This window comes from Bufo gargarizans, chromosome 11, assembly GCF_014858855.1.
Source record: "Bufo gargarizans isolate SCDJY-AF-19 chromosome 11, ASM1485885v1, whole genome shotgun sequence".
NCBI classification, from domain to species: domain Eukaryota; kingdom Metazoa; phylum Chordata; class Amphibia; order Anura; family Bufonidae; genus Bufo; species Bufo gargarizans.
In genome coordinates, this window is record NC_058090.1 from 64,645,216 (window position 1) to 64,662,708 (window position 17,493).

The 17,493-nt window shown below is 42.2% G+C and overlaps 1 protein-coding gene across 1 annotated transcript in view; it reads right to left on the bottom strand.

Moving 5' to 3' along the window:
• Window positions 1-17,493, bottom strand: part of AKAP6 (A-kinase anchoring protein 6) — a 378,396-nt gene that overhangs the window by 32,313 nt on the left and 328,590 nt on the right. Inside the window, exons 12-13 of the mRNA XM_044271267.1 lie at window positions 11,014-11,226; window positions 7,290-10,094 (exon numbers count right to left, since the gene is read on the bottom strand). Coding sequence (XP_044127202.1) covers window positions 7,290-10,094; window positions 11,014-11,226 — 3,018 coding nt within the window. The remainder of the gene's footprint in view (window positions 1-7,289; window positions 10,095-11,013; window positions 11,227-17,493) is intronic.

A 17,493-nucleotide genomic window follows, 5' to 3' on the forward strand; every position in this document is an offset into this window, starting at 1 on the left:
ATGGCTTACAGGCAGAGGTTTTTTTTAAAACAATATCAGGAAACCCTTCTCCCTCATCTATTAGACACCTTTAATGATGCTTTGTGATCGGGGAAATTGCTGCCATCTATGCAGGAGGCTGTGGTGGTAGTGTTACCAAAACCTGGAAAGGACCCAACTTTGTATGACTCCTATAGGCCCATCTCCCTTCTGTCGACGGATGTGAAAATACTGACGAAGGTATTGGCTAATCGTTTGAATAAGGTTATTACCTCCCTCATACATGAAGATCAATCAGGGTTCATGCTGGACAAAAGTACTTCCATTAAGCTTCGGAGACTTTTCCTTAATCTCCAAAGATCAGTGGATACTGGGGGCTATCGCGTAATAATATCTCTAGACGCTGCCAAGGCTTTTGACAGCGTTGAGTGGAAATATTTGTGGGAGGTTATGGGGGTTATGGAGTTTGGGCAAGGTTTCATGTCATGGGTCAAGCTTCTCTACTGTTCACCAGTAGCCAGAGTTAAGGCAAAAGGGGTTATCTGCACAATTTCCATTGCACAGGGGAATAAGGCAGGGTTGTCCACTATCCCCTCTATTGTTCGCTATAGCTATAGAACCCCTGGCCTGCCTCCAATGTGCTTCTCCTGACTGGAAAGGGCTTCTGCTGGGTTCTCAAGAGGAAAGAGTCTCCCTGTACTCTAATGATATGCTTCTATATACAGGGGACATTGAATCCATGTTTAACAGAGTACCTGTTTTCAATCTGTCTTGTTCTTTTGATTGTGAGTCTTGTCATTTCTTCAAAAAATTGATTTTTCTGATATGTAAATGACGCTGTAAGGAGCCCAGAGGGGCGTTATTCTTTCTCCACGGTGCCCAGGAACGCCCCTCTGAAGTGCCGTGTCCGCCTAAGTTTGAAAACTAATAACGCCTCCAAGTTCATCTAAATCGCCTCCCAGAGGTGCGGCTAAGTGCTCCACACCCCCCCCCCAGCGCCGCACTCTGCAGCAAACACCCCGATCCTCCTCTCGCCGGAATCCAAAATCCCGTGCAGGCGCAGTGCCGTCAGTCATCTTATCATAGCGCAGGCAATCGCCGGCACTGCGCCTGCGCGGGATTTGGGATGCCGGCGAGAGGATCAGGGTGTTTGCTGCAGAGAGCGGCGCTGGGGCAGGGGGGGGGGGTTGTTGAGCACTTAGCCGCACCTCTGGGAGGCGATTTAGATGAACTTGGAGGCGTTATTAGTTTTCAAACTTAGGCGGGCACGGCACTTCAGAGGGGCATTCCTGGGCACCGTGGAGAAAGAATAACGCCCCTCTGGGCTCCTTACAGCGTCATTTACATATCAGAAGAATCGATTTTTTTGAAGAAATGACAAGACTCACAATCAAAAGAACAACACAGATGGAAAACAGGTACTCTGTTAAACATGGATTCATGAAAAAAAAAAAAAAAATTGGTAAATTGCTAGTGACAGATTCCCTTTAAGTATCTGGGTGTGGTGTTAACACCAACAATTACAGAATATGTTAAAGTTAATATGGATCGCCTGATTCATAAATATACGAGCAAGGTTAATGCCTGGTGTAAACTAACCTTGTCAGTTGTAGGTCGTTGTAATCTAATTAAAAATAATACTGATGCCACAACTGATATATATACTACATAATTCCCCCGTGTGGATTCCCCAAAGGGTATTCTATAAGATCCAGGGCATATTCCGCTTCCTGGTGTGGAAAAAGCAGCAGTCTAGAATTCGTATGAAGACTCTCTAAAGGGGCTAAGAGGAGGGAGGTCTCTCTCTCCCAAATCCATAGTTATACTTCATAACCACACAAATTCAACACCTTAAGGGATGGGGACAACGTGCTGGCTTGGGGCCCTCGGCTAGAATAGCTTAATTTATTATGAAGCAAAAGGCACCTATTGCTATGACAGAGTTGGGAAAGCCACAAACATGCTCTGGGAATTATTCTAGAATTTCTCCAATAACTAAAATCTGGTCTAGGTTTAAGGAATTGATTGGTCTCCAAGGATTATATGACATTACGCCTTTGTGTCACAACCCGCGATTATCGGAAATATTTTGACTAGAAGGTTTTTCCCCGTGGGAAGAAAAGGATATTCTTTTTCTCTATCAGATTCAGACGGGAGGTGTTATGAAACCATTGTATCTAGCCTAACACTTTGCGAGGCTCAATGATTATCCCAGCTATTCCTTGTACATAGAGTGTATAAAACCCCTGTATTCTTACACAAGATAGGTCTTCGGACGAACTCATGCTTCCCCCGGTGTGGAGCGAAGGAGGCTTCCCTGACGCATATGTTTTGTGAATGTTCTGCGTGAGATGTCTACTGGAAGGAAGTTTTGCGGATAGTTGCCCAGATGACTCAGATAAAGTTGCCGAGAGATCCCAGAGTCTGTGTGTTAGGTTTCGTAGACTTGTCAGGAGATGATGGCAGAAAGTGTCTCTAAGTTTTTTAAGAATGCTCTTCCAAGCTAGAGTATTGATAGCCAAACACTGGATAGAACAGAACCCACCCACTAAACGGGAATAAGTAAACCGACTTAACAATATTCTGAGATATGAAAGATCAATATATTTAAAAAGAAGATGCCCAGCTAAGTTTATGGCTATTTGGCAGGGATGGTTTGAAGCCCCTGGATTGGCATTGTGGGCTTTAGCAAGAGACTATTTACTGGATCAACTATCCGTACTAGGGCAAATTATATGAGTCTTGGGGACTCCTGTTACGGCTCTGACTATGAGCAAACCCGGCAATCTTGACTATGCAATCAATTGTGAAGATTGCGTCACATCGTACCTGCCATGCACCGTGATGGAGTACCTTCATAATATGTGCTGATGTAGCCATCTCTCCTAAGGGAAGTTGGGGTGAGTTGGGGGGAATTTCTAAAGTATGTATTATGTGTTTTGGTATTTTATAAAAATGTATATTGCAATAATGACAAAATATGCAATATTTGTATTAAGGTAATGCTCTATTATTCTTTGACTCAGATATATGGATCAATGTACAAGAAATATTTTTTCTCAATAAAAAATATACTTGATAAAATAAGAAAAAATTGCCGCCGATCTAGAACTTCCCAGGGAGTCCCTGGAGGGTTGGCGGTTGTCTGCTGGGGTCCTTCGTATGGTAGTTTCCAGCAGTGGGAACCCTAGGAGGTCTGAAGGGGCCAGGGGGCTCTTTGGATCTCTTGCTGCAGATCCGTGAGCTCCTCCAGAAAAGGGAAAGATGCCTCTGTAGGGTTCCATCATGGATGCCAGATTGCGAGCAATGGACCTTGGATCAAAACATCTGTCTAACAATATAATCTGCACCAAAGAAATTGGTGTTCATCAATCATCTTCAGTTTGGATCATTCTGTGTCAAGATAAGTACTTCTCTAAAGATGTTTTGTTAAATCTATTATGATTATTTTTAACACTTGATAGAAACCCATATGAGATTTATTTTATAAGATTATGCTGGGTTTAAAGTATATGTCTAGTATTGAAATTTAGGTTTTAGGATGTGTATTGTTCCAACTTGTTTAGTACGAACCTTTTGTTAGCCTTTGGGTTCCTTATTCTTCCTTCTGGGTATTCTTAGCTTAGATTACTTTTCAAGCACCGTCCCTCCCGAAGGGTGTTTTTTATCTCTGGTATTTGGTATCTCTATGGTGCTGTCATGGGAGAAGGGAAAAATTATGATTACACTTACCGGTAATTTGATTTTCCAGAACCCATAACATCACCCCTCTAATTCCCTCCCTGGTGCTTAATGGTTGATGAGAATTGTTTCTGTCTTTCAAGTAAAAAAAAAAAAAGGAACGAAGGAAGAAAGAATGAAGTTATAGGAATTCTATTTTGTAAGGCTCCTACTGATCTTCTCTGGAATCAACACTGAGGGAGGAAGTGGGTGTTCCCTTTTTGATTGCTTTTGGGATTCTTGTCCAATTGTGGGGGCGGATCTATCTCTCTATGATGTTGTCATGGGTTCTGGAAAATCCATTTACCGGTAAGTGTAATTATCTTTTTTTTTTGCAGGCCAGTTGGAGTCAGCAAGGTGACAGCCAGTGGGATGTTTGCTGTTTGATGTACTTGAGCAACTGCTCGCCAGTGTGAGAACTCTCTTCCATGCCGATCAGCTCCCACTCGGCGTGGCAACGCTTGACTTGACACATGTGATAGGAAGGATGGGCTGTGTGAGTGACACTGTGCCTTGCTGCTCTTGGGGACAGGAGTGTATCCATGGAGAAGGAGGTAGAGGAGGCATATAAGTGCCTGCTGTGGGAACCAGCCCCATGATATGCTCTGCGTTTTCCCAGACTGCCACTGTCGCTGTCCCACTGCCAATGTCGTGGCTAGAGATGCCACTATTACCATCACCATGACCACAGGTATGCATGGGGTCACCATCCTCCTTCTCAGAAGGATGGTGACCAAATGGTTTAGGGCTCTCACACAAGTCGTCAACAGGGAAAGAGAGTTTCCCTTGACTATCGCCCATAGGGCGTGGTAGGGTTTTCTTGCCACTTCTTAGGAAAAAAGAAGGCGCCCCCCTAGGAATGGGCAGTGAAGACTGAGAGGCTTCCAATGAAATTCTTCTTTGGTGCTGCCAGGAGGAGGAGCAGGAGGAACGCAGTAACCCCTGGCTCCATGGCTCGGTGTCGGACTCTGAAGTCACCTCCACGTCATCCTACTGAGGTTTAAGAGGAGTGAGCAATCCAATCCACAATATCATCCTCTTTCTCAATTATAATATTGTGCCTTTCCGAGGCCAAATTCATTATCCCTCACAGATACTTTTGTGAGCTGGCCTGTGTATTGGTGTTGATCACCTATATGCTGGTTTAATTAAATCGAACAAGTCACAAAAAAATAAAATTTCAACTGTGTGGAGAAATAAATGAATGTTAACGGATGATTAAGGGCAAGGCCTCATGCTCAGCTTCACATTAACACTCATACGTAGCTTGCTGCTATACCTTTTGTTTTGTAAAGACATAAATATGTCCCTAAAAAATATATTATTCGAACCGTGTAGAAACTGTATATTCGGAAATGGACGGCTGAGGCCTGACCCTTAAGACTGTATTACACTGGCCGATATTTTGGCTGACAATCGCTAACGAGCTTTTGCCAATGCTTGTTCATCGGGCAATTGTTGGGAGGGAACGCTTCCCTCCTGACAATTGCTTGCTGATCTGCCTTTTTAATACTGGCTTTAATATCGCATTAACACTCCCAGTTAAATTGTTACTGTAGCCCATGTACTGATCACCTATATGCTGGTTTAATTAAATTGAACAAGTAAAAAAATAAATACATTGCAACCATGTGGCAATTGAATAAATGTAAATAGACATTCTCAATTTCATAATAACACTCACAGGTAGATTGCTGCTATACCATGTGTTTTGCTGCAGTAATCAAGTATATATGATAGTTAAATTAATTGAACACCCTCAAAGAAAAATTAAATTGCAACCGTGTGGAAACTGAATAAACATAAACGGCCGATTGAGGCTTGATGCTCAATTTCACATTAACACTCACATGTAGATTGCTGCTATACCTTGTGTATTGCTGCAGTAATCATGTATATATGCTGCTTACTGAAACTGAACCCCACAAAAAAAAATCTGTAAAAATGGGGGATAAAAATAATTCCTTGCAGTTAGCTGCTTTTGAGGTCTGCACTGCAGCCACAGGTCTTCTCTCTCCCTGGCTGTCAGCTTCCCTGCTTGTCCCCTATTTTACACACACCATTCTTTGTTATACTATCATTTTGCTTCACTGTCCCTGGCAAAAGAATACAAGTGGGGCCTGTAATCTAACTAGCCAACAGTAAGGCTGGGTTCACACCTGATCGTTTTACAGCGCGTTCCCACGCGCTGCAAAACGAAACGCTCAACAGGGAGAAACCAATGATTCCCTATGGGAATGGTTCTTTGTACAATGACAGGGAGTACCCCTTAGATGCCGTGTTCAAAGCTGATCGCAGCATCTGACAGCAATAATACAGTGTAAAAAAAGATTTAATAAAATCATACTTACCCTTATCCATTTGATCGCAAAGAGTCACCACCATCTTGATTGTAGATCCAGCGCAAAATCTAGTGCAGCCCGTAATGACGTCATCATATTGGCCAGCGTGGTGACGTTATACATCACCATGCACGCGATTTTGCGTGGGATATTCAATCAAGATGGAGGCTTTTCACACTCAAACGGATGAGGTAAGTATGATTTTTTAATTTTTTACTGCCATTCAGAGAAAATCAATTTGTTACTACGAAGCACAAGGAAATTGGGCTTCGAGTCAAATTTAATTATCCCTGAAATATGAATTGAATTCCACCTGGTGGAGTTCGATTCGCTCAACACTAGTAAAAACCTGATGAGCAAACATACATAACAAAAAATAAATTGTTATTTATTTTCATATGTAGTTTTGCCACATGTACATTGTATTATAGTGCATCCTGCCAGGACCATCCTGCAATCCAGCAGTGTGGGCTGTGTTTGCACACTATAGTAAAAGGTGCCAGCTTCTCTGGTGACTGGGACTGAAGTGTGAATAGGTGCTCTTTCCTATAATGTGCAAGCACGGCCATCATTGCTGGATTACAGGGTGGTCATAATCCCTGAATATGAGCAGTGTATAATGTGATGGAAAATGTATCAAGTCAACAAAGGAGGCAATATGAACAATAACAATGCATTAGTAAGTGCCTTCTATCAACTTTGTCTACATGATAAATGCCATTTGTTAAAGTGAGACAACGTCTTGATTTCTGCATGATGCTTCTGGTTTAAATATTTGAGTGGTTCAGTGGCTTTGGATTTATTATAGTAAATAATGTAACATTTATAAATGTCTACTGTCTTGGTATTAAGAAATTGTATGTTCTATGCTAGTACTGTTAATAATAGTAACACAATTCTAATTACAACTGCTAATGGGAAATTGCATATTCAGGCTTTGCTTTACTTACTGTGTCTATCATTAGATGACAGTTATACTAGCATTTACCTTTTTGTCACGTATGCAGATAGTATAGTCTAACATAGGAGCTAATCCTTAATTACACTAAAAATATTGGGGGTATGAGCCAATGGCTATTAATATTTTTCTTCCAGTTTTTCAAGTGATTTGGAGCTTTAGTGAATTATAAGCGTGTTATAAGTTTGCAATACAACTATTTATTTTATTACAATTTTAGCGTTGCTTAGAAATGTTAAATAAAAATTAGGAAATAACAACTACAATATTCACAGTATGTATATACCTACCTTCTGATGCCCTGCACCAAGATTTGCACCATTTGTTGGCATTGTCCTTTGGTCTCTGACCCTCTTGTGCAGTATAGGCAGGCTAGAGACTGCAGGCTTTACAGAACTTTTGCTTTTAGGCTCTGGGCGAACTTCTTTAGTGGAAGGAAGTTTCTTGTAAGAGATTTTGTTATTGATTCCTTTTGCAGCAACAGTTGAATGATCCGGAAATTTCCGGGCAGAGACTATGTTGGTAGATTGTTGCCCTGAGATTGTGGGTCTGCTCTGAGAGCTCCTAATAGCAGTATCTTTTACTGGCAAGGCTTTTAATATTGGGTTTGAGGATGTCACCTTGGAAGAATCTTTAAGTTCAAAAGACTCATCACTTGTCTGTTCTGTCTTTTCATCTGGACATGCCTCAAGCATAGTTTCTATTTGATCTTCTGTGGATTCATCTACTGGCATATGGGGTGTTGTAGCTCTGACCAATCCACTAAGCTCCCCACAATCACTGTCATGAGAAGAAAGAGATAGGTAAGAGTAGAAGTCACTTCTTTCAAGCTGTTTGCGAGAATGTTCCAACACTTTTTCCCTGATTTGCGCCCCAGTTCCTTGCTTCTGGGCATATTGTGGTGATGATCTGTGGAGTGCATTAGATGTCATGCCCAGAATTTCCTTTACAAAGTCTTGTACAGAACAATCCGGGGTACTAGACCTTTCATGTGCAGAGCTATGACAAGAACAAGACTCGTCATTTGCTGACCCTGAAACAATAGAAGAAGTTGGATCTTTTTCATGTGGCAATGAACTGCTATCAAGCATATCTACATCAGCAACTGAATCACTTGTAACTCGTAAGTTGCTCTTTCTTTTAGAAGATGTTCCTAGCTCACGGGGCTTGTGGAATGCCAATGCTGGCATGCTTGGAGGATGAAGTTTTTCTGTCTTGGTAATTGATATTGATGGATATGGTCCAGATTTTACTTTTTTTTCGGGTATGATTATTTTGTCCAGACTGTCTTTCATTGTAATTTCCCTATTATTTATGTTTCCATTCTCCATATCATCAACCAGTTGAGTTGAGTTCATTAATGTCTCTTTATCACCTACTTTTGTCAAAACCTTGCTAGTATCTTTTTCATTTCCATTGCTCTTTTTCTGTCTTTGTACAGAAAACTGCAAACCCTTCTCAGATTTAGGCGCCCCAGACAAGTCTTGTACTAGTCGATTAATTTTTCTTCTCTCTCCTGGAAAAAAGAATGAAGGCCTTATCCAGGCCTGCAGCTCTCTTCTAATAAAATCAGACCCGAGGGGCAAATCTGTGCCATCCCCAGTTTCATCTCCACTTCCCAAACTAGAGTTTGGCTCCTCAAGTTCCTCTTCCTCCTCTTCCTCGGTTAATGTGAGAGTGGAACTCGACAACAAGTCACTGTCGTCTTCTTCATCAGTGCAGGCTGAGGTACATGATACATTAACAATCATGCTTAGATTGGCTTCACCTTCCTCTCCTCCTAGAGAACGACTCAAGTGCTTACGGAAAGAGGCATTGGAATTGAGCAGCCCTAGTCGTCCTTTTAACATAACCATATCTTCAGATCTTAGTGAAATTTCCTCACTGCTACTCAGTTCGGTCAGCTCAGAACCAACATCTTCATTTCCTGATGATTCTTTATCTTGTGGGGAGTGCAAACCATTAAGTGATGCCTTCTGAGAACCACTCCTTAGAGTAATTTCATCAGAAAGACTACGCTTCATTTTCTGTTCCAAAGGGCATTCAATGTCTTCCAGTCTTTTTAGTAGGTCCAAGGTACGCTTACTTAATTCTTCTCCTGGTTCACTACCTGGGGTAACATCAGCTGAACCTTGCTGACTAAATAGGTCTTCATTGCTCTTATATGAGGCTGGCCAGCTCTCAAGAGACACACTACGCCTGAGAACTGCAGATTCTAGAACTTCACCAGCTCCTGACAGAGATTCCAGTGATGATGAATTAAGGGTAGTGTTTTCAGCACTCAGTACTTCAATAAAGTCCTCAACTTCATCTACTGGACTATGGTCTTCTGAGCTAGCTTTAAGCATTGTTCTGTTTGTACAAGTCTGACCTGGAATACTTGGGAGACAAAAACTAGGCATTAGCCTCTGAGTCTTTTCCAGCATCACAAGTTTTAGTTTATCAGATTGTAATTGTGAAGTATCAATAACTGCGAGCTGACTTTGTGCTTTTATTATGGAATACTGTTTATACCCATTTTCTTTCTCCTCAACTTGTCCAACATCCACATTTTGAACTAAACACCCTTGTGGTATTTCCCCATCAAGGGATAAGCATCCTTCTGAATTGGCAGCAGTCACACCTTCTCCACTTGCAATTCCACTCTCACTCTCAGAGTGGCCACATGAGTCCTTTTGATGTTTTGTCAGATGGAAATCAGGAGTTTGAGAAGATCCATTTGCTAAGTCTGGCAATGATAAAAATGGAAATCCTTGTAGAAGAGAAAGAGAGAGAGGTGCTACGGTGCCAGATTTCTTTGATGCATCTTTAGGTGAAGGCCCTAGGTTAGTTCTAAAAAACTCCATATCATGCACACTATAGACATGATACACAGCAGATGTTTGGAGGGAACTTTGTTGTTGAGCTTGAGCTGAATCACCTTGTCTCCAGCAATGTCTTACACCTGAAACAAAAGTCTCCTCTTTTATTTTTTCATTATCCTGATCACCACATATGGCCTCAGTTGTGATATCAGTCTCATCCCATTCCAAGGCTTCCTCTCCAGGAGCACTACTTAAATCAGCCCAATCAGGGTCCACCAGTAGATCCATCTCCTAAAATATCAGAAATCAGAAGTGAATATAATGTTTAATACATTCATTATACTAGTGATACTAGTATCAGTTGTACTCTTTAGAACTTCTTTATAATAGACAACTCATATTGCAATATAAAAATGCTGCCGACGTAGACATTTGCAATGTTGCATTTAGTAGTAATGCTCTTTTAGAAATAAAGCAAGTCTGTACAGTTGGTGTGATTAAATAGCATTCAGTAGCCAAACAGAGTTTGTTACAAGGACTAACTAAGACTATGTGACCACAGCAAAACTGGTAAAATGATGCTATATAACTTCAGCCTTAAAGGACATATCCATATTTGCAACAATATTTATACCGTTGCATCAGAAATAATAAATAACAATATAAATGGCTTCAATTGCAAGTATCCTACCAAACGGTGTCTAAAAACAGACTTATTGTGCAAAAGTCCATAGCCATGGAGACACATAGGCATTTTTATCATTGTAGACACAAAAAGATAGGACATTTTAATTCAGACCAAGTTACAAAGTTATTTATTTTTCATCTTAGAGGAATTGGACAGTAAAAATGTCTCTAAGGTGGGCATACTCCATTTAAGCACAAAGCATACTATATCCATGCTTGAAATTTAACTTTAAGCCAAAACCTAGCCATGTATCTTCATTTTGCACTGTAGAAAAGTCACATCTCAAATGTGCACATTAGAAATGCATTAAACTACCATGGTATAGCCTCTTACCACCTATCCTTAAAGAAGGTGAGGCAAGATTCCGACTTTATTAGCAGCAGCACCCCTATGAATTGTCTGCTAATATGTGATACTTGCTCTGGAGTTAAAATTAGCTAGATAAATTAAATCCATTTCAGTGTGACAAGCCATAAAAAGAACAGTAAATTGAGCATAATCACTCTTAATTTCCAAACTCACCTGCTCTTCCCCCAGTTCTCGCTGTAGGCGCCTCTGCCACTGTGTACTCTGCATCACAATGGCTTCCCACCTCCTCTCTAAATTGACACTAAGAAGCTGAAGGTTGGGAGCATCATGTTGTGGAATCTGTTCCTGGAGGTTTAGAAGATGGTGACATAAACGCAGGATTGATGCCACACCACGTCTACGCAACTTGAGTTCGGAGCATAGACTCTATAGGGAAAGACAGGAATATATTTATTTAGCATATAGTAGTGAAATAACTTGACAAATAGAAATGTAAGAACTGTAAATCACTTGTTATAGTGTATTACTGCAGGCCTAATAAATATCATGCTTATAAAAGCTTATTAATTATTTCTATGAATCCTATTCTAGCACATCTATGGAAGCATACTCCAATTGCTTAAATGGAAATCCCAGGAATGTTCACAAAATGCGCCTCGACCAGGGCTGTAATGGTTATAGACCCTACAGGGAAATTTCCCAGTGGGCCGATGCCCAGGGGCCGTCCAATCCCTTCTCATGGCTGCCAGCCAGGTGTATAAAGATCTTATGTCAGCATCAATTAATGTATCAATCAGGACGATGATACAGTTTCATACAGTGGAGCGAGCGGAAGTATTTTCTGCTGCACTGTGGTGGTTGGTTCTGCTGGGACAGTACTGTATTTTGTCCTGCACTGTAGTCAGGGCCGGGCCGACACAGAGGCTGGGAAGGCTCCAGCCTCAGTGCGCAGGCCAGCTCCCCAGCCTCTGGGCGGCAGGTGGCCACTGACCACGTCGCTGCTGCTGCCGCGCCTGCCGGGCTGCCGGCCGCGCTGGAGGACGGAGGGAGTAGTGAGCACATGGCACTGACTTACGTGCTCCCTCCCTGCTCCGCCTCCTGGCTCGGCTGCTCCACTGCTCTGGTCTCTGCTCAGTCACTTGCCTGACTGGCCTCGTACAGCACGCACTTTGACCTGACGCGCTGTACGCAGTCAGGTCACATGTGCGCCCTCTGGAGACCAGGAGCAGCGTGGGCAGCAGCAGGCAGCAGCACAGCACTGTGTCACGACCCAGCCCATACATATCTAAATGGGGGGGGGGGCTTGACTTGAGTCATCGACTGATCAGTGATTATCAGAGCATTAGAGCTGCAGGAATAAATAACATCTAAATGTCTGGTGGGGTAGATGAGGGGGGGGGGGGCGCACTTGGGCAGCTCAGCCTCTGTTGGTGGTGGACCTTGTCCCAGCCCTGACTGTAGTACTTGGTTCTGCTGGGACAGTATTTTGTGGTGCACTGTGGTTCTTGGATCTGCTGGGGCAGTATTTTGTATTGTACTACAGTATTACTGGACCTGCCTACTTCTGTTGTCCCTGCCTATATGGGTTAGCCCTGTCTTCTGCCCTTGGCCTCCACCACCGTTGTTCAGTTACCTGCTTTACTATGAAGATCTGGGAATGTCTTCCACTTTATGTAGAACTTATTGGGATGCACCTGTTGGAAGCGTGTTACATGCCACACCACTCCCACTCTGTATTACACACAGTGCAAAGTCTGAGAGCGATGGTATATAATACACTTCTCTGATGAATGTCTCTAGCCAGTCTAGGCCATGTATAGTAAAGACTGCTGTCTGATCTTCTTAACTTGCACCCTTCACTCAGGGGTGCACCTAGCCTTTCTGCTGCCTGAGGCTAAATGTGAAACGGCACCCCAATCCTCCAATGCCAATTTCTTAAACTAAACCCTTCCCTCATGCTCTACTATTAAAGACATACTTGGAAAACCTTGCATACAGTGCTACAAAACATAGAGCGTAATACAGTGCCACATACTGTGCCCACTGTGCTTCCCAATACTATATTGCATAAACAGATAATCCCCCTTCTGCTGCCTCCCTCTTGCCCCTACCTGGTGCCGCCTGAGGCAATTGTCTCACCTTGCCTCATTGGTGGTGCACCCCTTCACTCACTTACCCTGTATAGCAATTCTGTGTATGAGTTATACCTGGATTTTCCACGTAAAGCTTATCAGGAGAATGCTTGCTAAAGAGCATACTGTATCTCCTTATGGAGAGCTCTGCCTCTAATACCACCTGATGTAAGGTAGGTATTTTGACATGACTTAGATAATAATTAAGCCAGCGCCTCATCTGCTGACAACTGTTTCAGGGCGATTGCCCCTTATCAGTGTAAAGCAGAGAGTACTGGCTTAAAGGGAATCTGTCATCAACTTTATGCTGCCCATACTAATGGCAGAAAAAAGTAGAGATAAGTGAGTTGATTCACCGGTCTGTCATTTATAAGTTAAAAGTTAGTAGTTACCGAGAACCAACATCACAATCATTGCAGACTGGGCCTGGAAAAGAGTCACGGCCACCTGAGAAGAGTCCTGGTTATTCATGGATTCCTGCTCTCCCTGCTTTCTGTCACTATTTTGTGCTGTCCTCAGTGAGGTCAGCATAAAGTTGATGACAGGTTCCCTTTAACTGGGTGAGAGGACTAGGTAAAGATTTGGGGGATACTCTATCTCCTTATGGAGAGCGTCTAAACGGCTAAGGAGCATGTAAGCGTGTGGTTTTCAGAGACTTATTTTCCACATATAAGTCTCCACTGTTGCGTATAAGACTAATAGGGCACCATAATAAGAAATCCTCCAATGAGGATGGTGAGAATCTTTAAAGTTTCAATCATATCATTTGCTCTGTGTGATGATCATTGAAGGGATTTTTCCATAAAGGCAAATGGCTACCATTTAATGCTATATTTTCTGAATACAGCAAATCACATTGGCACATGATGTTACCCATGTGGCCTCAACCAAACAGAATTTTCTTTTTGAATAATAACAATAATGAGAAAAATATTACTTCACTTTTTGCTCAAACTGCAGATTCCGAATCCGCAACACTTTCCGTCAATGAAGACATGCTTATTCTAAAAAGCGATGGCAGTGAACAAGTTACTGTAAGTGTCAGCTACAGGAGAACCAAGAGGGCCCATCAATATGATTCGTCTTACACAGACACCAAGTCTGACAAATAGGCCGATTAAAAGGCCACTGAGAGCCATCTCTCTGCCAATTATCACCATGTATCATCCCTGGCCCAACGAGGTAGGCAGAAATATGGCCTTTTAAATGGCACTATTAAAGTGTTCGCTGATAATGAAGCACATGACAAAACTCTAATCACTGCTCACAGGGGAGATGGACCCAAGTACATGTCAGACTGGTAACCAGCCAAGTGGATGAAAGGAGGACAAGGATTAAACAGAGATATACTATTAAATAACCTAGATAAAGTAATACCACATGGTATCACAGCTGTCCGTGTGAGAGACAATCTGGATCTTGTGTGTACCTAGAGATATAAGCAGATTTAAAATAATTCACAATAATTTCTGGATAGAGATATGGAAAGCAGAGTCATGAGCATATAGAAGAATTACTAGCATTGCAGAATCCTCCAAATATTAATGGAATACAGTGGATATAGAAAGTCTACACACCCCTGCTAAAATGTCAGGTTTCTGTGCTGTAAAAAACTTTTTCCACCTTTAATGTGACCTATAAACTGTACAACTCAATTGAAAAATAAACTGAAATCTTTTAGGTGGAGGGAAGAAAACAAAAAAAAAACTAAAATAATGTGGTTGTATAAGTGTGCACACCCTCGTATAACTGGGGATGTAGCTGTGTTCAGAATTAAGCAATCATGTTAAATAGGAGTCAGCAGACACCTGCCACCATACAAAGTGCCTCTGATTAACCCCAAATAAAGTTCAGCTGCTCTAGTTGGTCTTTACTGAAATTGTCTTAGTCGCATCCCACAGCAAAAGCCATGGTCCACAGAGAGCTTCCAAAGCATCAGAGGGATCTCATTGTTAAAAGGTATCGGTCAGGAGAAGGGTACAAAATAATTTCCAAGGTACTGTAGGTTGGTGTAGATATAGGCATTCTTGTCTTTTTTTCTTCTGGATAGTTCAGAAACAGAGAAACTCCTTTTGTTCAACTCACAGTCTCATGCACAGCTACTAATATACAGGTACATACTTTGTCTGCCATTCTTATAGAAACCCTGTAACCCTTATTGGGGCCATGTTTCCATCTCTATTATAGGGGGGCAGGATGGCTGCCACTGTTAGGCCCCTTACAGGCGAACGTGTTCGGATAAGGTCCGGATGTGTTGTGAGTGGGTTCAGTGAAAAAGTGCGCGATTTTGCAAGCAAAGTCATTCAGTTTTGCCTGCGATTGCGTATCGAGCAGGTGCAATGCATTTTGATGTGTTTTGTATGCGTGTGATAAAAAACTTAATGCATGCAAACAACATCTCTTAGCAACCATCCCTAAAAAACCATCGCATCCGCACTTGCGATTTTCATTCAGCTCCATTCACTTCTATGGGCCCAGCGTTGCGTGAGAATCACAGAATATAGAACATGCTGTGATTTTCACACAACGCAGAAGTGATGCGTGAAAACCAACACTCATGTACACAGCCCTAATGAAATGAATGGGTCCAGATTCCGTGCAGGAGCAATACGTTCGCATCACGCATTGCACCCACGCGGAATACTCGCTCATCTGCAAGGGGCCTTATAGGCCACTCTGTCGTTGTTATGACATTTTTTTACCAGGTAGTAGTCACAGTACACAGATTTCCTTCTATACAAACCTATAAATGACCAGATACTGACCCCAGAATACGATGCTAATTTAAAGGAAAGTAAATACAGTAATTATAAACAACTAGGTCACCAGGGATTTGCCACAGTCTACAGCACAAGTACACTAAAGGCAGGCAAGTAACACTTCTGGATTGTACTCTATATTTAATTAGGTTTTATGTACACATAACAGTTGCATATTTCCAAGAGTCATTATGCACACTTCATCATTTGGTCATAAGTTTCAGGGCATTATTACTGTGTGCTACTAGAGGTTGTGTTTTTATTTTTCAAAAGCGTCACTCTGGTCCATAGGCTGCTCAATGATGTAGGGGTGAGTTGCATTACTAGTCACAACCCATCAACTAGAGTGGTGCTGTTACTGAAGAAAACCTCACACACAATAATTTCATACAATCCTGATGGTCTTTATACACACAGAGTAGTACTGAAAACAGCAATGGCTTGTTCTGAACAAGTGCTTCAAAAATTATTCCTTATTGGGCGCAGATATCTGCCCATGTATAAACACACATGCAGTATTGCAAGAAGCAATGGCTTGTTCTGAATAAGCGGTCCAAAAATGATTCCAGGAGCAGCAGTACAATATAGAATCTTACAGACAAGGTAGGAGATGTGAGGTTGTGTAGGGGTATTAGTATTGGCAATAGTAGTCGCAGCGATACAGTATGGAAGCTGACAGATAGGAGATGTGCGGCTGTATAGGCATAGTAGTAGTTGCAGTAGGGGTAGTAGTAGTTTCAGCAGCAGCACAGTACGGAGCATGATGGACAGGTAGACAACAGCAGTGGCCAGTGATAAATAGCCACTGTCAGCAATGGCAGATCTACAGAGCATTTGTAAAGAATTTTGTTCAGTCACTTTCACATTCTGTTATGTTGCAGCCTTGTGCTACAATACAAAAAATTCACGTTTCCCCCCATCAATCTGCCAACCCCATGTGGTTTTCTATTCCTCTTGGTTATCTTTGAGATGTTTCTTCACCTTGATTGGAGTCTACCTGTGGTAAATTCAGTTGATTGGACATAATTTGGAAAGACATGTTTGTCTATAGAAGGTCTCACAGGTAATAATGCATATCTGAGCTAAAACCAGTCCATCAGGAGGAAATAGCACTGTCTGTAGGGCCCAGAGACGTGACCTTGTTGAGGCTCAGATCTGATAAAGGGTACTAAACAATTTCTGCTGCACTCTAAATTCCAAAGAACACAGCAGCCTTTATAATTATTAAATTGAAAAGTTTGGAACAACCAGGACCAGAGCTGGCTGCCCCACCAAACTAATTAATCAGGGAGGTGGGGCCTTGATAAGAGAAGTGACTTTCAGAAAGTCAACCATCACTGCAGCCCTCCACCAATCTGAGTTTATGGCAGATGGCAGAGCGGAAATTTCCCGCTGGGCTGATGCTCAGGGGGCAGGCTGAGCCCTCCTCACGGCCAGTCAGTGGAAGTTTTTGGGGATGTATTTTGTGCTGCTGGGGCAGTATTTTGTGATGGACTGTTGCATTTGGCTCTATTGGGGTGGTATAATAAGCCACAGTATGGTATTGCTGGCCCCGCTTTAAATCAACTTTAAGTTCCCAGTCCACCCCTGGCCACTTCTCAGTAAAATTGGAAGGGGGGAGCCCCTGTTTCCATTTTCTACTCTATTCTAGTACTTGCACAGAACTTTCCACTTACCGTCCTGGAGTTGGCAGCTGTCTTCCTCGCTTGGTAAGCAACCCTGCTCCTATTTTCTACTTTACTCCTCAGTAAAAGAGACATGAAAGTTAAAAAAAAGTGCATAAAGGACTCTTAGACTGAGAG